Source organism: Balaenoptera ricei, chromosome X, assembly GCF_028023285.1.
Source record: "Balaenoptera ricei isolate mBalRic1 chromosome X, mBalRic1.hap2, whole genome shotgun sequence".
NCBI classification, from domain to species: domain Eukaryota; kingdom Metazoa; phylum Chordata; class Mammalia; order Artiodactyla; family Balaenopteridae; genus Balaenoptera; species Balaenoptera ricei.
This window is the reverse complement of record NC_082660.1, coordinates 116,371,150-116,397,709: the sequence shown is the minus strand read 5'-3', so window position 1 is coordinate 116,397,709 and position 26,560 is coordinate 116,371,150. Positions and strand designations below refer to the sequence as shown.

General features: G+C 37.9%; 1 protein-coding gene across 7 annotated transcripts in view; it reads left to right on the top strand.

Moving 5' to 3' along the window:
• ENOX2 (ecto-NOX disulfide-thiol exchanger 2) overlaps positions 1-26,560 on the top strand; it is a 262,829-nt gene that overhangs the window by 95,289 nt on the left and 140,980 nt on the right. For 5 of the 7 annotated variants that reach the window (XM_059909875.1, XM_059909874.1, XM_059909872.1 and 2 more), the window contains one exon: positions 22,921-23,064. The exons of the other annotated variants lie outside the window; for them this stretch is intronic. Coding sequence is in view for 2 of the 5 variants with exons in the window: in XM_059909872.1 (XP_059765855.1) it covers positions 22,921-23,064 (144 nt within the window). In the remaining 3 variants the exon portion in view is untranslated. The remainder of the gene's footprint in view (positions 1-22,920; positions 23,065-26,560) is intronic. 7 annotated transcript variants of the gene reach the window in all.

The following is a 26,560-nucleotide window of genomic DNA, read 5'->3' as shown; positions in this document are numbered from 1 at the left end:
TTTGAGGGTCTTGTTAGGCTATTTTCTATACCACCAAAATCACATTTGCCAAAGTTTGGGGTCTACCTTTCTTGCTACGAGTAGCAGATCTCTGAGATCTTTGCAGGTGTTACAGAGTTTGAAGTTTCTTTCCAAAGTCGCATATGCCCTTCTTTATACCAAATTAATGGTGCTTTTGTGTGTATTTTTGTTTGTTTATTTATTCCAGCTTTATGGCTAAATATTGGAACCTGCTCTTTCTAACCCGTTCACATATACAACTCACTTACCCATCTTCTATCCCACTTATCTTCACATCTCAAGGTTAGAAGGGGCTATGTAAAGAAGTCTTAGCTTTGTCTGTTGTTTCATTTGCAAATATTTTCTCCCATTCTGAGGGTTGTCTTTTCGTCTTGTTTATGGTTTCCTTTGCTGTGCAAAAGCTTTTAAGTTTCATTAGGTCCCATTTGTTTATTTTTGTTTTTATTTCCATTTCTCTAGGAGGTGGGTCAAAAAGGGTCTTGCTGTGATTTATGTCATAGAGTGTTCAGCCTATGTTTTCCTCTAAGAGTTTTAGAGTGTCTGGCCTTACATTTAGGTCTTTAATCCATTTTGAGTTTATTTGGGTGTATGGTGTTAGGGAGTGTTCTAATTTCATTCTTTTACATGTAGCTGTCCAGTTTTTCCAGCACCACTTATTGAAGAGGCTGTCTTTTCTCCATTGTATATTCCTGCCTCCTTTATGAAAAATAAGGTGACCATATGTGTGTGGGTTTATCTCTGGGCTTTCTATCTTGTTCCATTGATCTGTATTTCTGTTTCTGTGCCAGTATCATACTGTCTTGATTACTGTAGCTTTGTACTATAGTCTGAAGTAAGGGAGCCTGATTCCTCCAGCTCCATTTTTCTTTCTCAAGATTGCCTTGGCTATTCAGGGTCTTTTGTGTTTCCATACAAATTGTGAAATTTTTTGTTCTAGTTCTGTGAAATGTGCCATTGGTAGTTTGATAGAGATTGAACTGAATCTGTAGATTGCTTTGGGTAGTATAGTCATTTTCACAATACTGATTCTTCCAATCCAAGAACATGGTATATCGCTCCATCTGTTTGTATCATCTTTAATTTCTTTCATCAGTGTCTTATAGTTTTCCGAATACAGGTGTTTTGCTCCTTAAGTAGGTTTATTCCTAGGTATTTTATTCTTTTTGTTGCAAAGGTGAATGGGAGTGTTTCCTTAATTTCTCTTTCAGATTTTTCATCATTAGAGTATAGGAATGCAAGAGATTTCTGTGCATTAATTTTGTATCCTGCTACTTTACCAAATTCATTGATTAGCTCTAGTAGTTTTCTGGTAGCATCTTTAGGATTCTCTATATATAGTATCATGTCATCTGCAAACAGTGACAGCTTTACTTCTTCTTTTCCGATTTGGAATCCGTTTATTTATTTTTCTTCTCTGATTGCTGTGGCTAAAACTTCCAAAACTATGTTGAATAATAGTGGTGAGAGTGAGCAACCTTGTCTTGTTCCTGATCTTAAAGGTAATGGTTTCAGTTTTTCACCAATGAGAACAATGTTGGCTGTGGGTTTGTCATATATGGCCTTTATGACCATATAAAGTAAGTTCCCTCTATGCCTACTTTCTGGAGGGTTTGTATCATAAATTGGTGTTGAATTTTGTCAAAAGCTTTTTCTGCATCTATTGAGATGATCATATGCGTTTTCTCCTTCAATTTGTTAATATGGTGTATCACATTGGTTGATTTGCGTATATTGAAGAATTCTTGCATTCCTGGGATAAACTCCACTTGATCATGGTGTATGATCCTTTTAACGTGCTGTTGGATTCTGTTTGCTAGTATTTTGTTAAGGATTTTTGCATCTATGTTCATCAGTGATATTGGCTTGTAGTTTTCTTTCTTTGTGAAGTCTTTGGTTTTGGTATCAGGGTGATGGTGGCCTCATAGAATGAGATTGGGGGTGTTCCTCCCTCTGCTATATTTTGGAAGAGTTTGAGAAGGATAGGTGTTAGCTTTTCTCTAAATGTTTTGTAGAATTCACCTGTGAAGCTATCTGGTCCTGGGTTTTTGTTTGTTGGAAGATTTTTAATCACAGTCTCAATTTCAGTGCTTGTGATTGGTCTGTTTATATTTTGTATTTCTTCCTGGTTCAGTCTCTGAAGGTTGTGCTTTTCTAAGAATTTGTCCATTTCTTCCAGGTGGTCCATTTTATTGGCATTTAGTTGCTTGTAGTAATCTTTCATGATCCTTTGCATTTCTGCAGTGTCAGTTGTTACTTCTCCATTTTCATTTCTAATTCTATTGATTTGAGTCTTCTCCCTTTTTCTCTTGATGAGTCTGGCTAATGGTTTATCAATTTTGTTTATCTTCTCAAAGAACCAGCTTTTATTTTTATTGATCTTTACTATTGTTTCCTTCACTTCTTTTTCATTTATTTCTGATCTGATCTTTATGATTTCTTTCCTTCTGCTAACTTTGGGCTTTCTTTGTTCTTATTTCTTGAATTGCTTTAGGTGTAACGTTAGGTTGTTTTTTGGAGATGTTTCTTGAGGTAGGATTGTATTGCTATAAACTTCCCTGTTAGAACTGCTTTTGCTGCATCCTATACGTTTTGGGTCGTTGTGTTTTCATTGTCATTTGTTTCTAGGTATTTTTTAATTTCCTCTTTGATTTCTTCAGTGAGCTCTTGGTTATTTAGTAGTGTATTGTTTAGCCTCCATGTGTTTGTATTTTTTACATATTTTTTCCTGTAATTGATATCTAGTCTCATAGCATTGTGGTCAGAAAAGATACTTGATGCGATTTCAGTTTTGTTAAATTTACCAAGGCTTGATTTGTGACCCAAGATATGATCTATCCTGGAGAATGTTCCATGAGAACTTGAGAAAAAAGTGTCTTCTGTTGTTTTTGGATGGAATGTCCTATAAATATCAATTAAGTCCATCTTGTTTAATGTATCATTTAAAGCTTGTGTTTCCTTATTTATTTTCATTTTGGATGATCTGTCCATTGGTGAAAGTGAGGTGTTAATATCCCCTACTATGACTGTGTTCTGTCGATTTCCCCTTTTATGGCTGTTAGTATTTGCCTTATGTATTGAGGTGCTCCTATGTTGGGTGCATAAATATTTCCAATTGTTTTATCTTCTTCTTGGATTGATCCCTTGATGATTATGTAGTGTCCTTCTTTGTCTCTTGTAATAGTCTTCACTTTAAAGTCTATTTTGTCTTATATGAGAATTGCTACTCCAGCTTTTTCTGATTTCCATTTGCATGTAATATCTTTTTCCATCCCCTCACTTTCAGTCTGTATGTGTCCCTCGGTGTGACGTGGGTCTCTTGTAGACAGCATATATACAGGTCTTGTTTTTGTGTCCATTCAGCCAGTCTATATCTTTTCGATGGGGCATTTAATCCATTTACATTTAATAACGTAATTATCAATATGTATTTTCCTATTACCATTTTCTTAATTGTTTTGGGTTTGTTATTGTAGATCTTTTCCTTCTCTTGTGTTTCCTGCCTAGAGAAGTTCCTTTAGCATTTGTTTTAAAGCTGGTTTGGTGGTGCTGAATTCTCTTAGCTTTTGCTTGTCTGTAAAGGTTTTAATTTCTCCATTGAATCTGAATGAGATCCTTGCTGGGTAGAGTAATCTTTGTTGGTTTTTCCCTGTCATCACTTTAAGTATGTCCTGCCACTCCCTTCTGGCTTGCAGTGTTTCTGCTGTGAGATCATCTGTTATCCTTATGGGGATTCCCTTGTATGTTATTTGTTGTTTTTCCCTTGCTGCTTTTAATACTTTTTCTTTGTATTTAATTTTTGATAGTTTGATTAATGTTTGTCTTGGTGTGTTTCTCCTTGGATTTATCCTGTGTGGGACTCTCTGTGCTTCCTGGACTTAATGAACTATTTCCTTTCCCATATTAGGGAAGTTTTCAACTATAATCTCTTCAAATATTTTCTCAGTCCCTTTCTTTTTCTCTTCTTCTTCTGGGACCCCTATAATTCAAATGTTGGTGCATTTAATGTTGTCCCAGAGGTCTCTGAGACTGTCCTCAATTCTTTTCATTCTTTTTTCTTTATTCTGCTCTGCAGTCGTTATTTCCACTCTTTTATCTTCCAGGTCACTTAGCCATTCTTCTGCCTCAGTTATTCTGCTATTGATTCCTTCTAGAGAATTTTTGATTTCATTTATTGTGTTGTTCATCATTGTTTGTTTGCTCTTTAGTTCTTCTAGGTCCTTGTTAAACGTTTCTTGTATTTTCTCCATTCTATTTCCAAGATTTTGGATCATCTTTACTATCATTACTCTGAATTCTTTTTCAGGTAGACTACCTATTTCCTCTTCATTTGTTTGGTCTGGGGGGTTTTTCCTTGCTCCATCATCTGCTGTGTGTTTCTCTGTCTTCTCATTTTGCTTAATTTACTGTGTTTGGGGTCTCCTTTTCGCAGGCTGCAGGTTCGTAGTTCCCGTTGTTTTTGGTGTCTGCCTGCAGTGAGTGAGGTTGGTTCAGTGGGTTGTGTAGGCTTCCTGGTGGAGGGGACTCATGCCTGTGTTCTGGTGGATGAGGCTGGATCTTGTCTTTCTGGTGGGCAGGTTCATGTCTGGTGGTGTGTTTTGGGGTGTCTGTGACCTTATTATGATTTTAGGCAGCCTCTCTGCAAATGGGTGGGGTTGTGTTCCTGTCTTGCTAGTTGTTTGGCATAGGGTGTCCAGCACTGTAGCTTGCTGGTCGTTGAGTCTAGCTGGGTCTTAGCGTTGAGATGGAGATCTCTGGGACAGCTTTCGCCATTTGATACTACATGGAGCTGGGAGGTCTCTGGTGGACCAATGTCCTGAACTCGGCTCTCCCACCTCAGAGGCACAGGCCTGACACCCGGCCAGAGCGCCAAGACCCTATCAGCCACACGGCTATATGACCGGGACAGGAAGCATAAGCCACAAATATCCCAGCTCTGGGGAAGTTGGACCACCTACATAACATGGGGTATCCGGGAGGCTCCAGGCTCACAGAACCTTTGGGAGTCCAGCATTTATCTTTCCCCTGTCATGCTTGGTGCTCCAGTTGGTCACCGCTGCTGTCCTGGGCTGTCCTCGCAGCTTGGCTGCTCTAACCCCTCCTGCGGCTGCCCACAAGGTAGCTTTGAGGTGGATGTGAAGGAGAGTTGAAAAGGTAATAGCAGTCTCTGAATGTAAGTTATTATTGTTAAAATAAGAAAATCAAGCATCTATTTAGTGATAGGAGTAAAGGAATGTTCCTGATTTTGCAGCTTTTCCAAATTTATCTACATCTTGTCCATAAGCTCCTACTTCTCACTGAATCAGATAAGACAATGCATTTGGTGGTGCAGTTCACCACTATGTTGAAGGGCAGAAGTAACTATTTTTTTTAAATGTAGCTTGCTAGAGGATATCTGGGAAGCAGCAATAGATATATTGCCGTTTTGAGCTGAATCATTTTGTTGACCACAAGGCAGAACGGCAGCAAGCTCGAATGGGAGAACTGTAGTCATTATCCAAAGGTCAGACTTGATAAGCAGACTCTGCTGTTTCTCTGCTGTTTCTTCCCCTAACTCGCATATGTCTGGAGGGGCATGTGGGCGGCAGGGGAGCCAGAAATCTCACTGTCAAAAGAGTGTTTAAGTGATTTTCTGCAAGTAGAACTGGCTGTATTCTGTACAGAATGACAGGATTCCTGTCTTCAAGGAGTTCTTAGTCTAAGGAAGTAAGGCAGCAGCAGGAGCTTCAGGTAGAGTCCACATTGGTTGTGTCTCTTGGCTCAAAGTAGGCATTCCATAAATGTCATTTGGATGATTGGATAAATGAATGGGTGGACAGACGAGTAATGAATGAACAGTGAACTTTGAAAGGTAATTCCTTGGAGTTACTGTGTGGAAAAGCAGAGGTGACAACTTGAAAACCTTTAGCAATATAATTTAGAGCCAAGCATCTACTTCCACTAGAAATTTAAATATTTGAAATCTAGACCAAGGGTGGGGAATACATTTATTATGTTTACTGATTTGTATGTAGAATGAAAACAAAACTTAAAATTAAGAATTCCAGCTCTTATACATGGTGTTATACTTCAATGAATTACTATATTATGAAGATAAGTTATGTTGAATAATTTATCATAATTATTTTTAATCAATTTGATTTATTTACTGCCAAAACATCTTGGAGGTAACTTTTACAATTTTTCTTTCATCAATGGTGAACCATGCAACAGTAAAAACATTAACCTCAACACAAATGCTACAGGTAAGGCAACATGGTGTAGGGGAAAGATTTGTAACCAGAGGGTCTGGGTTCTAGCTCCTCCATACATTCATGTTATAACTTTGGGTAAATCACTGAAGCTCCCCTGAGCTGCAGTTTTCTCCTCTATAATCCAAGGACATTAATCCCTTCCTCTATCATAAGGATGTTGTGTAAGCACTTGATGAGCTGTAAAATTCTATAGTGTCAGTTGTTGGGGAAGGAGTTAGAAATAATGTCCTAGTGCTCCAAGACTTTGATTTCTGGCATTCTGGTATACAGGGTGGAGTGCAGTTCCTGAATGTTGGCCACCACCCTGGGAACATTCAACTTAATGATAGTTACATGAAAGATTCCCTAAAGTTACCATTAAACAAAATGTATTTAACATGGCAGTTGAACAGATTGTAAGGTAGAAGTTTTGACTCCATTTAGATGCTGCTCTTTTGAAGACTTCACTTATATTTGCCAATCCACATGGCATGTACCATGCATTGCTCTGGTTTGCAATGACCAGAATGGAGTTGTTTCACTGATAGGCCCTCATAGCATTTGACAAGCACCAAAGTTGTTAGAAGCTTTGCTTCAATATAATTGTCACTCCCACTAAACTGCAAAATGACCATTTAAATTTGGAGGATTATTATCCTACTAAACATAAATCAATTCACTATCCTCTAAAATATAACTGTGTTTAAGAGCAATAGGCAAGCCACGGCCATTCTCTCTGTATTGGATGAGGTTATAGGTGTGTTACCAAATGCTCACATCAGGTTGTTACTGAAGCACAATTCTATATCCAAGAGGGAAGATTACTATTAAAAATGAGCTTTAAAAAAAGACATTTTATACATATATTAAAATAGAAAACATAAGCTGATTAGGCAAAGTTCCAAAGATTCATTAGTTTATTAAAGTAGATTGAAATGAATGTTTGAGAGATTTAAATAAATTAACCTTTAATGAGTACCCAAGGGCCAAGGAATAAGAATGACAGAGGATTAGGAGTATTTTGTCTGATTGTTGCATAATGCACACTGATTAGTTTTTTTTTCTGAATGCTCATTGCTGCATAACAATACTAATAAATAAAAAAAAGATTAAAGTTAAAATATCTCTAGATTGTAATTGTTGCCTGCTCTTATGTGTACACAAATATCATACTTGGATTTAATAGCAGTCCCTATAACTTTGGCAGAGGGATACAAGAACTTTTGTTAGCACATCATTACATTTTGAAATATCTCACATGCGAGCAAAGCTTTGGTCAATTAGACTAATTTATTCCTAACATGTTAGACATTCTTTTAGCATTTCAGCATTAGATTCTTATTCTGAGTTTCAGAATACTTGTGCTCTAAATAATATTAATTGATAGCAAGTTACTTAGAAGATATATTGGTATTTAAACATCTTATTTTAAAAAAACTTTTCTGCACTTCTAAGTTCTTATTTATAATTAGCAAAATTCTTAAGGAGATTTTTTTGGAGCAGTGTTGGAAATGCTTTGATTTTTTTCAGGGTGCCTTAGCTGTACTACCATTAAATCATTTACTGACTGCAAAATAAGTTTTGAGTAGGTGGTACCAGGAAGGCATTTTTCCAGGCCTCCCTCCTCTCTTGTTTTCTACCCCATTACTGAGTTTTATATCAGGTTTCTATTAATGTCTTCTATCCACACTTCTGTTATTGTTGTTTTATCTTAACTACAGAGCTTAGAGATCATGTTTCAACACATCTTTCAGATGAGGAAACCTTAACCAAAAATGACTTGCCCAAGGTTCTCCACTAAGTTAATGGAAGATCAGAGACCAGAGCTTGTGTTTTTGTGGCCTGTTCTTCCACTATACTTAACTGCTTCCTTTGCATTTTTTAGTTTACCAGATCCTTCCTAAAGTTCAGTGGAATCACTAAGGAATCATTGAGGTGACAAGTAATATAGGCAAACCACACTGCAGCCCGATTTTATTAAATGTAGCTGTAGTTTAGACACAGTACTTCCCAACATCCTTCATGACGTTGTACGTGTAGTGGAGTAAATGAATAATCTACTTGAGGGCAGGGGTGACTGGCCTGGGGTCCCAAGGGTTGTGAGATTGGAGACTAATCCCCAAGGCAGTGTGGAATCTTTCTCTGGAGATAAGAAAACAGACACAATATTTCTGAAGCATTTTAGCTATAATCTCCTGAACCAAGGAAAAGAACATAATCCTGTAATTATATTTTGCCTGAATTTTTTCTAAGACTTCAGGTTTTGGTTTAGGGTTTTTGTGGTTGCTAGCAACCCTTCTAACCCTTTTTTCCCATCTTTTCCTTAGAAGCATCATAAACCAGACAAGTTTAGGTCTAACCTATTTATACCATACAACCAGTACAGTGCCCTGCATATTGTAGGTAAAGAGTAAATGAACTTATTCTCTAAGTGTTATTTGGTTTTAACTTTAAAAAAACACAGCACTTTGGGTAGTGTATGCTCATTTGTTCCATTTAGACCAGTGGTTTTCAGTCCTGGCTGCACATTAGAATCACCTGTTGGGGGGACTTCCCTGGTGGTCCAGTGGTAAACAATCCGCCTTCCAATGCAGGGGACGCGAGTGCGATCCCTGGTCAGGGAACTAAGATCCCACATGCTGTGGGGCAACTAAGCCCGTGCACCACAACTACTGAGCTCACGTGCCTCAACTAGAGAGCCCACATGCTGCAAACTACAGAGCCCATGTGCCACAGAGAGAGAGAAAAGAAAAGGAATCACCTGGTGGCTTTTGAAAAATGAGCCACTTAGACCCCACCCTGACCAATTAAATCAGAATCTCTGGGAGTGTGGCCCAGGCATTGGTATGTTTAAAAAGTTTCCCAGGTGATTTTAATATGTACAGTGATGAGACACTGTCTTAAAGTTTCACTCTCTTCCGGAGATACTCCTAACAAGTCTTTGACGTTCGTGACTGAGTTGAGTCAAGAAGTAGCTGGTGAAAAACAAAATAATGTGGGAACGGCTTTTGGCACCATTCACCTTATAGAAAACCAGATTTGGGTCACATGTATATCAAAGAAAACGATTGCCTTTTAGTAGCCCAAAGGGAGGGTTCTTAAATAGAATTGGTTTACTGCACTATGGCTTTATACTCATGCTTGGCATCTGTCCAGGAGGCTAGGCTGCTTGGTCAGGTATTCAGGGCCCTAGTTCATTGTTATTGCATTTCTTCTTTCCACCATCAACTTAGGCAAGTGCCCAATTTCCAGGAAATTCTGAGCCTGTTAATTTACCAAGGCTGTAAATTTACCAATCCAAATCTGTATCCAAATGATGTATTTCCCCAAACCTTGAACAGGAGGGGATCAAAAAATAACAAAGCAAGAACAATGGAAGATGGAGATGGATTTAATTAGGGAGGGAGTGAAAGTTGAAATGATCTCTGGCTTTTGGGACCATTCCAAGATTCCTATGACATCAGTTGGAACAAGAGGATTCTTAAGTCTTTTCCAGTCCTGGATTCTTTTTAAACACAATTTTGGAAAGTTACTATGCTTTCACACTCTGACTTTACCTGGTATAACAGCTTCCTCTATTGTTTAATCAGAATAATTGTGTTGTATGCTTGGTGCCTCTGTGGTGCCTAGAACTCTTAGGTGTTAAGAATCTGTGCAATGTTTAAGGCCTATCTCCCACAATGGAACATGACTCTAACTCCCATACAGTGCTATTTTGTTGCAGAGAAACTCTTAAGTTGAAAATGTTCACGGAATTGAATTCGGCTATGGCATTCTCTTCGACTCAATCCATCACTTCACAATCTCCTAGGAGCCCTGATTTGCTCTGTCAATTGTTTGTCTCAAAGCATCTTCCTGAAATGAATTTACTTTAAAGTTAAAGATGATTAGAGTGCTTCGTCTCCAGGAGACAATTACAATGCTATATTCTTTGGCAGGGAGAAAAACAACGTAGCATTAATTTTTTCAACCTTTCTTTGAGTATTGTTAAAAGGAGAATTGTCAGCTTAATCCAAAATATGATAATAACCAAAATACAACTGCTATTAAAATGCGAGGTTTTCTAATAAGGTCATTTTGAGGAGTTGTTTGGGAGGAGGAGAAAAGGGAGAAGTATGCAGGGGAAAGGGAAGGAATCTGTTAAGTATTCCTGACCTTCAAAGACACTTTCATCAGTGAATGCTGCAAACAAAATAAACCAAGTCTGAGACCTATTATTAAAATGTTATTCTCCCTCCATAGCCCAATACTATGTTATCCTGACTCTTAGACTATTATGCTTTATTTTTTTTTCTGGATGGATTGATATCTTTTGACAGGCTTTGTTAAGAATACATAGTAAAGGTCAAGAGTAAGCCATTTGATGGTGTTTCCTGGCAGCCTTTATCCTATGGCAAATAGAGATTGGAAGCAGTTTTCTTTTTCAATGTAGCTTTGTGGATATGCTTCCAATGAGTTGTGCTTTTTCTCATACTGAACTCAGGATTTTCAGGACTGCGACTTAATTTTAAAATGGATCATCTCAGACTCCTCTCTTCCCCTCAACTTCCAGATTCAATCAGACACTAAATCCAGATGATTCCACTTCATGAATATCTCTGAAATCCATTTCTTTCCATTCATTGCTACTGGTCTGAGGTTACACTACTGTCATCTCTCCACTGTGTCACTTTGGTATTGTAACTGGTCTGTCTGTCTCTGGTGCCTTCTCACCTCCTGTGTGTCCTTCATTCTGCCATAAGCATGAACTTTCTAAGGCAGATATCAGATATTGACAACCCGGAACACCTGCAAACCCATAAACATCGAGAATGAACCCTGAGGTCCTACAATAAGTGCTCTGATAAAAAGGCTCTGTATACTCCTATAGAGAGAGCTTTTGGGGAGTAGGAAACATTTCATTGAATAGGTGACATTTGAGTAGGGTTTTGAAGGTTGAATACAAGCTTTCCAGGTGGAGAAAAGGGAAAATTGTATTTCAAGCAGAGGGAATGGTATATACAGAAGCACAGGATAGAAAGCCCAGAAATAAATCCATCCATATACCGTCAGTTGATCTTCAACAAGGGTGCCAGAGTGCACAATGGGAAAAAAATAGTATGTTCAATAGATGGTGATGAGAAAATTGATATCCACATACAAAAGAATGAATTTGGACCCATATCTTACACCATACACAAAAATCAACTCAAAATGGATTAAAGATTTAAATATAAAACCTGAAACTGTAAAATACCTAGAAGAAAATCTAGGGGAAAAGCTTTATGACATTGGTCTTGGCACTGATTTCATGATATGACACCAAAAGCACAGACAATAAAAGCAGAAATAGACAAGTGGTACCCCATCAAACTAAAAGGTGTTAGCATAACAAAGGAAACAATCAACTGAGTGAAAAGTCAACCAACCTATTGAATGGGAGAAAACAAAAGAGGTTAATTTCAAAAATATATAAAGAACTTCTATAACTCAATAGAAAAAAACCCTAAAACCCAATTTTTAAAATGAGCTAAAGACTCAAATAAACATTTCTCCAAAGAAGGTATACAAATGGCCAACATGTACATGAAAAGGTGCTCAACATCACTAATCATTAGGGTAATGCAACTCAAAATTACAATGAGATATTATTTTATACCTGTGAGGATGGCTATTATAAAAAAAAACAAAGATAAGTGTTGGCAAGGATGTGGAATGATTGGAACCCTTGTACACTGTTGCAGCTGCTATGGAAAACATATGGAGGTTCCTCAGAAAGTTAGAAATAGAACTGCCATATGATCCAGCAATCCCACTTCTGGGTATTTACCCAAATGAATTGAAATCAGTATCTTTAAAAGATATTAGCACCCCAATGTTCATTGAAGCATTATTCACAATAACCAAGATATGGAAGCAACCTAAATGTCCAACAAATGAATGAAGAAAGAAAACACAGTACATACATTCAATGGAATATTATTCAACTTAAAAAAAGAAGGAAATCCTGCAATATGCAAGAACATGGATGAAGCTTGAAGATACTATGCTAAATGAACTAAGCCAGCCACAGAAGGACAAATATTGCATGATTCCACTTGTATGAGGTATCTAAAATAGTCAAACTCATAGAATCAGAGAGTATAATGGTAGTTACCAGTAGCTGAGTGGCAGGGGAAATGGAAAATTGCTAATCGACAAGCACAAAGTTTGAACTATGCAAGATGAATAAATGCTAGAGACCTGTTGTACAACATCATGCCTATAGTTAACAGTACTGTATTGTACACTTAAAAATTTGTTAAGAAGGTAGAGCTCATGTTAAGTGTTACTACCACAATAAAATAAAGTTTTTAAAACAGAAGTGCAGAGACATGCAAAGGCATAGCATGTTTGAGGAATTTGAGAAGTTTGGTATGAATGAAGTAAAGGATACTTGGGGGAAGTGGCAAGAGATGAAGATGCAGTAATTTGGCCCAGATTTTCTGTGTATTTATCTGCCCTCCTTTCTGGTTGCGATTTTTTTGAGGAACAAAACTGTTTCTTATCAAGTCCTGAAATCCTAGGGCCTAGGATACTGCCAAGTACACAGAATTGTTTGAATGAATTGGATGAATAAGGAGAGAGGCTGTCAATATTGTTTGATTCATTCATTCATTCCAATACGTATTGAATACTTCAATTAGACTCCAGACTGAAGCAAAATTAAGATCCTACTTATTCTTTTATACAACAACAGCAGTAAGACTTGTTTCAAACACAGATTAGTTCTTTTTTGCAGGCTTTTCCTTTATAGTCATTGTTTTCTCAAGGAGTAGATTCTAGCTTTCTCCTCAGTAGTCAGTTTGATTTCAGCCCAGGTACCTCTCTAAAAGAGTTAATCACTTGTCAACACCCTATACTGATACTCCTGAGGTGGAATTGTTATAAAGGAAGTGTGGATCTATAAAGATGCATTAGCATATTACAGGAATCTCTGTTTTCTCCCGTGTGTTTAATTTCACAGCCAACAACGGGATTGTTTATCATACATTCTTGAAAAACTAGTTCAAATGAGGCTCAAACATTAGGAGTACAGAAAGCATAACTCCAGAACATTAATGATACAGTATAGCAAAATTAATGGTGTAGGGGAAAGGAGAGAGGGTAATATTTTTGGACGTGTAAATGAAGGTTTACTCTATTTATGTAGTTCTATATTTAGGGAATGCTAAATCACAATCTCATCATTGGTTAATTAGAAAGTAATTAAAATTGTAGCACAGTGATTGGATAAATAGTTAATGAAGGCTAAATGAATGAATAAAGGAAATCTGGTGAAATTACTGTGTACATTTGGGGAAAAGCAAAGATACATGTTATTCATACAGTGTATCAGTCTTAAAGGATAACCAATATCCTTCTAGTATTAGTTGATAAAATTAATTCTCCAAAGACCAAAAGAGTTTTAGCTCTCATTCTCCCTTCAAAGCATCCTACACAGAAATGCAGATTTATCTGACTGCTACTTCAATTTTCACTCACTTACAGCATGTGAAATTTTGCTGCACTTTGTTTACAACTTATTTACTGGCGTCTTAAGAATCTATTAAAGTAAATTAGTGTGTGTAGTAACTGTTCCTACTGAAAGAGCTGGCTCAGCCTAGGCCCCTGACCAGATCCAACTGACTAGCTAGTTGTCAAAACCGGTGGAGTGGTTTCTGCAGGGAGAACTGTGCTTGCTTTTGATAATTACCTCAGCTTTATGAAGTCAATCAGCCTGAAGGGAAGACCTCATTACAGATCTGACAAGATAGACTCCAATTTCAATACCAGAACAACTCTCTGCCCTCAGGCTCTGAAATCTGCAATTATTTATTTTATTTAGACAGAGACACCCATAATATAGTACCTCTGGGCACCTTCTCAGGCAAGTATTAAACAGATAACCTAATGGTCAGTATGTTAGCAACCTGCCCCTTTCCTGTCACTCAAGTAGAAAATTGGTCAACAGGAATTGCAGCATGGCCTGGAGCCAGCTCAAAGCGGGCACTGATGAATCACCATCTTTCTAATCCTCCACCCCCAAAGATGTGGAGAGAAGGGTAGTTGCTATAACCGTCCCCAGGGCTAAAGTAGAGGAAAATAAGACTTTCTCTGAAGACTGCCAGACTTTATCCTAAGGAAAATGATAGATCGCCTGTCTACCATCTGTCACTTTGAACTGTTCTATCAAATCAACATTTTTTTGAACTTTGTTTTCATTGAGGAATGTGATTTCGCTGTGTTTCCCAAGCCTTACGTTGAACAAGGGAAAAGAGTCCTGAAGCGTTCTTCTTGAAGTTAGAAATATGTATTTTGCTTTCCTGCTCATGGAACTCAAATACCTTAACAGATTTAGTTCAGACTTCTCTCAAATAATTCACCTTTACCAGGCCTGGGAGATATCAGCCTCCTAGGAAAAACACAGAGAATATTCTGAGCATAGGAAAATATGGATTTAGAGAGAAATGGACCTTCTGTATTCCATCTCAAGTGTCACTGTTAGCAGTGTTCTAATGATACAGCAACCAGCTGAAAGTGAGCACTGATTAAAGCTTTGGGAGGAGGCATTTCAGTTTTAAGGGGAAAATGTGGTTCTTTCATGTTGGAAAGTTCAAGGTGGTGACAAATATGGTCTCCTTTCCTAAAAATAGTGCAAGCAAAGAGCAGTCACTGACTACTCCCAGCATTATTTACTAATGCTTTACCTTGATGGCTGTGTATTATCTGAAAAACAGGATTATAAAATGAATGCAAAGCTAACATCTTCTAAGCCATAAATAGGATGTAGTGTGGGGGCCTAAGGAGCCACACTATTCAAATTTTCTTATTCCATTTTTGGGCAAATACATATAAATCCCCAACTGAGTTAGAAGAAGGGAGCTAACACTTATTTAGTGTCTGATATATGATAGACCTTAGACATACATTCTCTCATTTAATTTTCTTCACTTCCCTATAAGGGGAGTCATTATCATCCCCATTCTGCAGTACAGAAACAGTCTCAGAGAAATCAAGTGACTTGTTTTATACCCCTCGTAAGTGGCACACCTAGTAAGTGGCAGATATGGGTTTGAATCCAGGTCTGACTCTAGAGCAACTTATAAGATTTTCTGTGATGATGGAAATACTTTATACTGTGCTGTCCAATACAGTAGCCACTAGCCACATGTGGCTACTGAGCACTTGAAATGTGGCTAGTGCAACTGAGGAACTGAACTTTTTATTTTATTTTATTTTAATTCATTTAAACTTAGATTTAAATGGCTTCATCTGTCTAATGGCTACTGTGTTGGATGGTACATCTCTAGGGATTGCCTTTTCTTGACTGTAGTTTGTAAAGCAGGAATCTGTAACCTGGTGTCCGTAGACATACTAGGAGAAGATCCATATATGGGGTTTCTTTTATAGTGTTTTCTTATAGAAAGGTCTTAGTCAGTAGAAGGACTGCTTTGCTTCTTGGAAAGGGAAAGTGAAGTTATGCAAAGTCATAGTCAGGGGTACAGTGTATGATAGTCTACCACCACTCCCCAAAGAGTCTTCCGGGATCCTAGGATAGAGGGGATACCAGGAATGCTGAAGGAACCCCCCAAACCATATTTCCTTCTCCCTTCGTAACAGCCCCAGCAGCAGGTTGGTTGGCATCTGGGGTGGGAAACACAACTATTATACCCAAAGTTGTAGCTGAGTTCAGTTCTATACACGTGTCTGGAGTGCTTATAATATTGTACAAGGCACCATGCCAGGCATCTTGGAGGAGGAGAGATGTTTTAAAATGACTGGGACATAAAGTCTGTCCTCAGGGAGTTTACAACTTAGTGGTGATGGGCTAAGGCAGGAGGGAAGGGAGAATAAGACAAATACTCAAAGAACTATAACACAAGGCATGCTCTGAAAGGCATAGGAAAAGTACAGATTAAGATCTGAGGAAGGCCAGAATGGTGTTTATTAGTAATAGTGCTTATTAGCTGTGTGACCTTGGGAAATTTAAATTCTGTAAATTTACATTTCTTTGTTGTAAATGGGGATAATAACTAGAAAATAAAATAGTGGGATAATGAATATAAGGCAGGACGCATTCTGAACAGTCAATGAATGGTAGTTCCCCTGGTGGCCCTGCTCCACTGCTGTGTATGTATTGGGTTGGGTGGAGGTGGATAAGGGAAGGCATCATGAAGGAAATAGCATCTGAGATAAACCCTAAAGGAAAGATAGTCTTTTGAAGGCTGGAAATCAAGATGTAAGTGGAGGAACAGCGTGAGCCAAAGCTGTGGAAGTAGGAAAGTACTGGAATGATACAATGAATGCTAGGTAGTCCCATTTTGCTAGAGTGTCAGCTTTTTCTACCTAAAGTACGATTCCCCACACCAGCAGGATCAGCATCACCTGGGAGCTTGTTAGAAAAGCAGAACACAACCCAGACTTACTGACTCAAAATCTGCATTCTAACAAGATTCCCGGGGAACATGTGTGCACATTAAAGTTCAGGAAGTATTGAAGTAGAGCACAAGCTGGAACATAGTAGGAGACAAGGCTCAGAATGGTGGGGCCTTATTAGGAAGGACTTGAATGCCTGACCAAGTAGTTTGGGGAGTCATTAAAAGTTGCTGTAGGATCACTGTCGATGAAAATCCACCTGTGACCTGTATCACACCTTGAAAAAGGTGACTTAAGCATCATTTTGGCTCTGAAAATTTTTATGCTCACCACCATTCAAGCAAGCTCCTTAGTAGAAGAGGACTTTGGCCCTTTTCTTTCTGATCACTTCCCCGTTCCCTTCGCTCACCCATTAATCTTTTACAGTTACCCTTGCCTCAGCTAAATCAGTTATACAGAATATTGAACCCTCAAAATTGACAAAGTAGGTTTCATTTGTTTGACATCAGCTAAGACCTGGAACTGAGAAATGTTCATTTGTTTTGGCTACTAACCCCTGTGGCTGGAGAGCGATATTGCAGTCCAACTCTTTTTAGAAATTGTAAATATTCTCTCAGAAGTAGCAGGTGGAATTGCTGGGTAGTGAGAGCTAAAAATGTGGAGTCAGAGGTTTTCAGGCCAGGACTGAGGAAGGAGGAGGGGCTCCCAAGGATGGATAAATCCTACAAAAGCACCTGCCAGCACATCAAAAGCTTGGCTATTATTCTAACCCCTTACTTCAAGAGTTTTGAATTAAAAACTAATTTGGAGACCTTCTTTACCATGGAGTCCCATATCCGATTTTAAACTAAAGTCAATTGGAAAATAGGACTCGGGTTACAGAAATTTGTTTTATACACAAATTAGCTATAAAGTTCCTTTTGCCAAAAACTGACATTCTATTTTTTCAACATGAATGTCTGTCTGGAGACTGCTGCCTTGAATTGAATTTACCAGATTTCTCAGGACCTGACCATTTTCTTTTAAAGAGAACTAATCCAGAGTAGAATTGTGTTTCTTTGTGCTAAGGTTGAACCACCTTAAGTCTGTGGGCTGCAGCTGCAAATAAGAAGTGACAGGGACCCACAGGGTCACGTTTTGGTGCTGTAACCTGGGGCAATCATTAAACGTGTTAGATTGCATCATGAAGGTTAGTCCTAATTTGACCTGATAGTAGAAAGCTCTGTAAAGTGAATTGTGGCAGTAACTATTACAGCAGCTGGGCACAAAGAGATCATTGATCTTTCACAAGAATCATGAAAATTCTTCAGTGTTTTCCTCAAAGCCCAGGAATCATTTGTGTCTGTATGGCAGACATCATTGCATGTGAACTCCTTGACCTGCAGATTGGAGGATTCATTGGGAACCACACTTCATTCTGAGATGTTTAATCCCCTGGTTCCATTGGTTAATAAATGTCATTCTCCAACGACCCCATCCTCACCCTTCCCCAATATGCATACTTTCTATAGTGGCCTCATGTGGGTTATGAAGTCAGAGAATCTGTATTTTGACATGACATGAAATAACAGCTGGTCAGCTGTCTAAACCAGTCAACCTGGTTTTAGACGAGATTACATTACCACATGGACTTTAATTGTGAATGTAAGATACAGAAATAGCAGAATTCTATAACACTAATATTTATTATCTATTTTACTTTAACAATTCGTGCTTCCTTATAGACAAACTCTATATCTTGTGGGGTTAGGCGATGAGGGGACAAGATGGGAGGAGAAATGAATGAGCAAGGATCAAAGTTTTATTAAATTTATCCTCAAGAATAAAAGGGCAAATACTATGAGGAAATATATAAGACTTTAGAACATTTCTTTGTTCTGTTAATTGTTGGTGACTCCCTCATTTGTTTTTCTTGCAGTGATTATCAGTAGAGTCCTTAAAAAGTTAGACATCCCATGTGCTCATTTTAGGGACAATAAGCAAGTTAACAATTGAACAAAATGTATCCTACTTCACAGGCAGTCTTGGGGAGATGAAAGGAACCCTCAAAATAGAGTAAGTGGTAGTTTTAAAAAAGGTAAGGAAAGCAAGCTGAATCCCTAGGAGCATAGCAAGGAATGGTCCCCAGGCTAATAAGTAACCCCTGGATTTAGGTCTGTCCTGAATTCTATAGATAAGATTCCTGCTTTACATAGAAGAGTGAACTAAATAGCCTCAAAAGTTTCTTCCTAGGGAATTTCCTGGTGGTCCAGTGGTTAGGACTCCACGCTTTCACTGCTATGGGCTGCACGGCACAGAAAAAAAAAAGTTTCTTCCTAATCTAATATTTTCCTAATATCTTCCTTATCTAGTAGTTCCATCATATCTAGTAGAAAAATGGTAGAAATAGCTTCCATAAGAGATTTAAAGGTAAATTCTGTAGTTTGGGTGAGAATTAAAATATCATAATTGCTAATATTTTATTTTCAAGCCATAATTGAAATTTCTGCAATAAGAATTCTTGAAATTAAAGTGGTGGTGGTTTTCCTTTTAGAATTTAGGTAGTTTTAATGGGGCTATTTTACTTAAAATAGCACTCTCAATGTGGACCACATATACATGACACAGAAAAGATCCTATAGTTACCTACTGATTTACTGGTTGATTTAGTGCTGTCTTAAAGGAGGAATGAAACAATACAATAAAAGTAGCTGAAAAAAAAAGTAGCTGGGAAGCACTAGTGTCATAGAATTTTGCTATGTCTATAGCTCTTGTTTTCAAACTACAAATCTTTGGAGACTGTACTGGGTCTTGGATAATATAAAATGTGGATTTGTAGTCAATGGATCAGCTTACTGACTGGGATGTCTCTCTCTCCTTGATATGAGGTCTTTTTCTATAAGAAATAAGGCCTGAGATGGTGTGTTGAATTATCAGGATTTTCATATATTTGGATCATTTATGAGGTGGGTACATAGAAAGTACTTGAAATCTCGGTCTTATTCAGTGCTGTACATTAGTACAGGGAGCAAAATACCTAAAGCCCTAAAGTTACCATCTGGGACTAAATAAAAGGGAAGAACAATTATAGCCAAATGTCTATGACTGAATACATTTAATTCATCAGATTTTGTTCCTGGACTCCTTCAACTTTTAGAAAACAGTACAAACAGCAATAAAAAGGTTCAATGATGAAAGTAGGGTATATCCTTGGATAAAGGCAAATTCAGACCAATCTCCTCACATTGTACATCAAAAATTCTAGAAATTAGAAATGGAAATTTGCAGTTAATATTTATTGAGCATCTGCTATATGCCAGATGTGATGCAGAATGTTCTACATATGTGATCTCACTTAATCCTTTAAACAGTCCCATGAGTTAGGTACTGTTATTAGCCTCCTTTTACAGATCATAGCTCTGAAGCTCTGTAATATCCTCAGTCATCAACTTAATAAGGCAGGAAAATGGACTAATATATTATTCTGTAAAATTATCAAATGCAAAAGAAAAAAAATTCTGATTAACCATTATTAATCAGAACCTCCTAATCCCTGAGCATTCCTTTTGATAAAGATTTTACAATCCTGCAGTATAGTACTCAAATGATGGAGATGCATTTGAAATCTAATTATTTCAAGTAATGTTGATATAATCAGCATCAGAACTTTTGTCATTAATTCTTTATTCTAACTACATGAGTTAATAGAATGCATCACCTACTTCCACCCTATTGAGAATTAATTCATTTAACACTCACTATGTGCCAGGCATGGTGCTAGGCACCAGGGATACAGTTGTGGGAGAGAGAGAGAGAGGTCCTCCTTAGAAGAGCTGCTTACAAACTTCAAACTTATAGGGGAAAAGTTTGTTTTAATTCACTTAGAATATATATATTTTTGCTTATCTTTACAACAGCTCTGTGCAGTGTTATCATCCCCCTTTCACACATTATGAAACTAAGACTAAGGGCGATTACGTGAATTGCCAGAAGCTACCCAGATAGTAAAGGACAGATCCAGGATTTGAACCCTGATCTGTCAGGCTTCGAAGCACATATTGTTTCCACTATACTATTACATCTTCCATGGAACTTTTTTTGGTCAGTCTGATATTGCAGAAAGAAATACCGAGAAAAGTTTTGGAATAGTACCCTAATCACATTTGACTCTGTGACTACTCAGGTGCAAGAAACATCTTCATTTATAAATTATATAAAAATCTAGTCTTCTTTGAAAATAGTCTTGGTCATGATCTGAATGTTTTCTAATACATAGCTATCAGTGTTTGTTTCTTTAGTTCTAGTCATGGTAGGGATTTAATAGGACATGGATATGATACGGTGAATGGTTGACTTAAGATACAGAAGCAAGTTTTCATTCTTTCACTTACTCACTCAGATGCTGTAAAGGAAAAATGTTTGACAGGTCCCAGAAGACATTTAATGGAGGTGTTCCACGTGGAATCTGATTGCAGAAGAAATGGTATTTGTTACATGGGCTGAAAACAGCATAGAGATATTTTTTTATTAAAAACAAGAATGTAAAGCCATTTTGTTAGAACCTTAGCATTCATTTTACTGAAACTTGATTGACCTTTAGCTGACGGGATTCCAAATTTTCATTGACATTTTACAACATTACCTTAAGAATTGTACAGCTGTGGGCCAAAGAAAAATTGAGGGTTAAAGAGTGAGCCATAGCAGGCCAACTTGATTCCTCTTTTGATAGGATTAGAGGACCAGTAGATAAAAGGCTTAGGAGAGATCACCTAACTTTGGACTTTAACAAAGCTTTTCATTCCACATTTCATGAAGTTTTTTTTTTTTAAACATCTTTTTTGGAGTATAATTGCTTTACAATGGTGTGTTAGTTTCTGCTTTATAACAAAGTGAATCAGATATACATATTCATATATCCCCATATCTCCTCCCTCTTGCATCTCCCTCCCACCCTCCCTATCCCACCCTTCTAGGTGGTCACAAAGCACCCAGCTGATCTCCCTGTGCTATGTGGCTGCTTCCCACTAGCTATCTATTTTACAGTTGGTAGTGTATATATGTCCATGCCACTCTCTCATTTCGTCCTAGCTTACCCTTCCCCCTCCCCGTGTCCTCAAGTCCATTCTCTACATCTGCGTCTTTATTCCTGTCCTGCCCCTAGGTTCTTCATAACCTTTTTTTTTTTTTTAGATTCCATATATATGTGTTAGCATACGGTATTTGTTTTTTTCTTTCTGACTTACTTCACTCTGTATGACAGTCTCTAGGTCCATCCATCTCACTACAAATAACTCAATTTCGTTCCTTTTCATGGCTGAGTAATATTCCATTGTATATATGTGCCACATCTTCTGTATCCATTCATCAGTCAATGGACGCTTAGGTTGCTTCCATGTCCTGGCTATTGTAAATAGAGCTGCAATGAACATTGTGGTATATGACTCTTTTTGAATTACGGTTTTCTCAGGGTATATGCCCAGTAGTGGGATTGCTGGGTCATATGGTATTCATGAAGTTTTAATTGAAACACTTGAAATTCCAGATGCTGCTGCCAGAGGAGTAAGAAACTATCTCTGCTCATCCCTGGCTGAAACATATAAGACTTGGATAATAGAAAATGCCTTTTTCCATTTTATATGGTGCAGCAGCTACTAGTAAAGTGACCATGCTCTGGAATCATTTGAAGAAGATGGGATTAACACTACTCAAACTTGGGTTGTAACTCCCCATCACTCCAATTACTAAATAACACCCTTGCGAGTTCTATATCTTTTTTTTCCTTTTCTAGTTTGCTATGGAGTTATGGTTTTCTTTTTTGGAAGCCAACCTCTATATTATCGGTGGAAGTGACTTTGACACCAGGGTAGTCTAATGATTACATCTGCATCAATTCAACAACCCTTGCAATGAAGGAATGGGAAAAATGTCAGGAGATAATCTAAAAAGTACATGGTCAAGCTTTTCAAAGGAAGAGTGGGTCCATCCATAAGCCACATTTAAAGAGGGTCCTATCTCTTTAAGGGAAGAGGTAGAAGATAATTGATAGCTTGTGGTCAAAAATGTTAATTTCCGAGAAACGGGAGGGATCTTACAAATGGCAGAGTCACGGTCTTATAAGAGCCTATATTTTAATTCTGTATTTATCAACAAGATCTGTAAAAAGTGCAGAGGGCAACTGGCTTCAAGGAATTCACCTGTTACTCCTGGGCTCTTAAGATTTAGAGAGTTTTCCTCTAGTGGCTCATATAATAAAATCTGGAGACATCCCAGTCCTTAATGGAGTCTGGATTTTGGCTTTCTTTTTCTTCTTTAGGGTTGAACCAGCTGCCCTTTGACCCTGCCAACAACAACGAGCCCCTGCAGTTTGGCAGTACCAGTGGCCCTCTGGTCACAGAAGGCCTCATTGAGAATGGAGGGGAGTCAAGCAAGAAAAGAAAGAGAACAAATGCTCCTTCAGGTAAGCTAGGCGATAATCCATTCTCTTAGGCCAGTGCCACTGAGTCAACATTGTCCCAGAAACTAGTATGTAGTGGGCACTGTGCTAGGATTTGTAGGAGCTACAGAAATGAGAAAGAGTCCCCTGCCCTCGAGGAACTCATGGTAGAATAGAGGGCAGAAAAAGCACATACTTGAATAACTCTAATAATAAGATAGAGTATCATCAGTGCTGTGGTAAATGTGTAAAAGGGAACAAAACTATGGGAGCCCAAACAGGGAAAGAGTTTAATTCAGCTTTAGGCATCATGGAACACTTCACAGCAGAAGTGGCATGTGTAGCTGGCCCTTGAATGGGTAGACTTAAGACAAGAAGAGATGAGTAAAGAACATTTGGTTTAGGTATAAGGAATTACATGAGTGAATGATGTCACTATACATCTTTCTTTGTATGTACACGTGGTGGCTACCCTCACTTGTACTCCTAATGTGGATAACTGCATACATTTGCATGTCCCCACCCCACCCCTGTTTCCCCCAGTACACACTATGCCCACATGTGTTCTATGCCCTCATAGCTCTCTTAGAACAGCTGATGAACAGATTGTCCTAAATCCTGTATAACAGCCAACTGAATTTCTAGCCTCCCCTGCAATTCCCCCCATCCTTCATGCTCCGTTGGCCCATTCTCATGTTAAATTTCTCCAGAGTGAGTGGGGAAACAATGGGAGAACCAGATCTTAACTGATAACTTAATATTTTAAAATTTCATCTCTTTGTTACTTGGCTATTCATTTGAAAATAGTATCCGTAGTCTATAGAGACTGATCTGAGATTTTAAGATGGGCCTAATAGACATGTTCATGGGGTTTTTGGTTTTGTTTTGTTCTGTTTTTTTACTATTACTTTTACATTCAGCTTATAAAATGGAGCATGTTTACAAACATACAACATCATACCTGACTCTTAGATCATAGGTCTTTCTGCTTATGAATCAAGATATTTATTAAATACAAGTTTGGAAAACAAAAATACAGTAAGTCATTAGCTATCTGGAGCCCTCAAGAAAAGTGTGATTTTTAGATAGCTGTATTTTCTGGAGCATTGGAAAGGCATAGTATACAGCCAAGGAACTGGACTGAGTTGTAGTCCCAGCTCTCTCTCTGTCTGTGGCCTAGGGTGTGTTCCTTAACCTCTCTGACTTTCACTTCAACTGTAAAGTTAGAAATGGTACTAAAACTTCTTAGGATTATTAGTAGAGTTAAATGAAATTATATAGGTAAAGGGCTTAGCTTGATATCTGCACACACTTCATCACTTAAAAAATCACTTAATAAATGTTGCTATTTTGTTGTTATTATTATTATATGATAATATTATGAACTTCATTGTTGTAAGCATCAATGCACTTCACATTTTTAGGTTAACCATTATGAATACAAATCGTGTGTGTGTGTGTGTATGTGTGTGTGTAAACTTATCTGTCTTTTTAAGGCATATATTCAACATAATCTAAACCCTGCTTGATCATTTAAAGGCAAAATTTTAGTCATTAGTCATTGTACTGTTCTATAATATTCTATTATAGTTTTCTGGGTTTACTAAGGAATATAGGCCTTTTAACTCTAAATTGTCCTAGACTGTGGTGGCTTTTTAGTTATTACAGCCACATCAGCCACATTTTATCCACGTCCTGTCTCCTTTCTGCAGTCTGCAGTCATTTCTAATTTCTCTCAGTGTCCCTTCATGTAACAGCCCTTTTTCTCCTTCTACTTAGTTACAAACTTAAAAAAAAAAAACAAGCAAGATCTCCAAGTTGGTGTCTCAACTTAGTATGTTAAGTAAGAGTTATTCAGCTGTGAGAGAACCTGCTATGGAGAGATATACAGGATTTAGGCATCAACTTAAAGACATCTATTTTGGCTGCTCTGAGGCCTTTTTTGATCACTTATTCGTTTTTCCACTGTGTTCATGGTAAGTGATGTGCTGGTTTAGAGTAATATCTCCTGAACATTGGTTAACTCATGAGGGTGGAGAAAGGGGGTATGTATAAATCTGAATTGTGAACCAACTTTAAAGAATTGCAATTTTATTTCTAATGAGCATATTCAGTGAGAGCAAAGTAACTGTTGCAGGTATAGGATTTTAGCAGTAGATTATGTTAATCTATAATTAGCAGAATCAATTTGCATTCAAATAATGAATATGCCTAAGTTCTTAAGAAACAGCATGTTCTTAAAAATAGGTGAACTAGGCCCCTGGCAGGCTAAATTAGCTCCCTTGTAATCTTTTCAACACTATTTGCTTAGTGAACCCTTTCTTTGTAAGTAGTACAAAGGTAACTCCAGCCCAGGTTAAATTACCACAAATTCCAAATTAGTGTAGTCCAAATTAGTGTAGTCCAGATTAATGAGGTTTTACTATAAAGGGAGTCTCATAATTGTTCAGCTGACAATCTTATGGTATTATAAATGGGCAGATTGTTTTATAAAGGTATTTTTTTCCTATGCAGTTCTAGACAAAAGGAAGAGGGAAGGTATTTTGTGAGTAGGAACTTCCTTCTTCCTTTATCACCATTCCCTGCCTCTTGGTGAGGAGGAAAGCTAGGGTTAGAAGTCCTTACAGGAGCTACCAGCCGTTTCAGTTGTAAGTTGAGATACTCATCCAGCCATTACATCACTCAACCCTGTGACCCCTTTGAATCGAAACCATCTCTCTCCCTCTTCTGTCACTACAAATGATGGAAGGGTCTGTGCCTGCAGCTCCAGTTCCTATACATTCTATTCTTCTTCCTTTCTCACCCCTCCTTTCTCACCTTTTTCTACAAACTGCCTCTCTCCTTTTATAAGAGAATTGATCTCTTAAAGGTCACCAGCGACCTCCAAATTGTCACAGTCAGTGACCTTTTGACAGGTCTCAACTACCTTGACCTGTTTGCTTTATTTCATGCTGTTAACAACCTCCCCTTGCTTGAATTCTTTCTACTTCTGCTTTCTTTGGCAATACACTTTGCAGATTCCTCTTCCTTTTCTAACTCCTTCAAGCATTCTATCTCCTTTTCTTCCTACCTCCACTTTAAGTGAGGATATTATTATCCACATTTATAGGTGAAAAAATAAAGGATAAATAAACTTACCCAAGGGTGAACATTTAGCAAGTGGTTTAACTAGGCATCCAACTCCAAAGCCTTTCTCTAACTACTCTCCCAGAATCACTATGTCTGTAAATGTTGGGAATCTGGACCCATTATTAAAATGCATATTAAGCATTGCTGGCACACTAGGGAAAGCTGTGTTTGTGTGAGGATAAGGCAAGCAGAGCTTGGATTTGATCATCTCTAGGATCCCTTCAAACTCTGAGATCCCATGGTTCCTTCTTTTCAGCTTTCTTTTCTGCTACCCTCAACAAGTCTTCTATTTCAGCCAAGGTTGTCTGCTACCTCTCTCCAAATAGGCACTGGGCCTGCCTACTTCAGGACCTTGCTCATGCCATTTCCTTTGCCTAGCATGCTCGTCCTC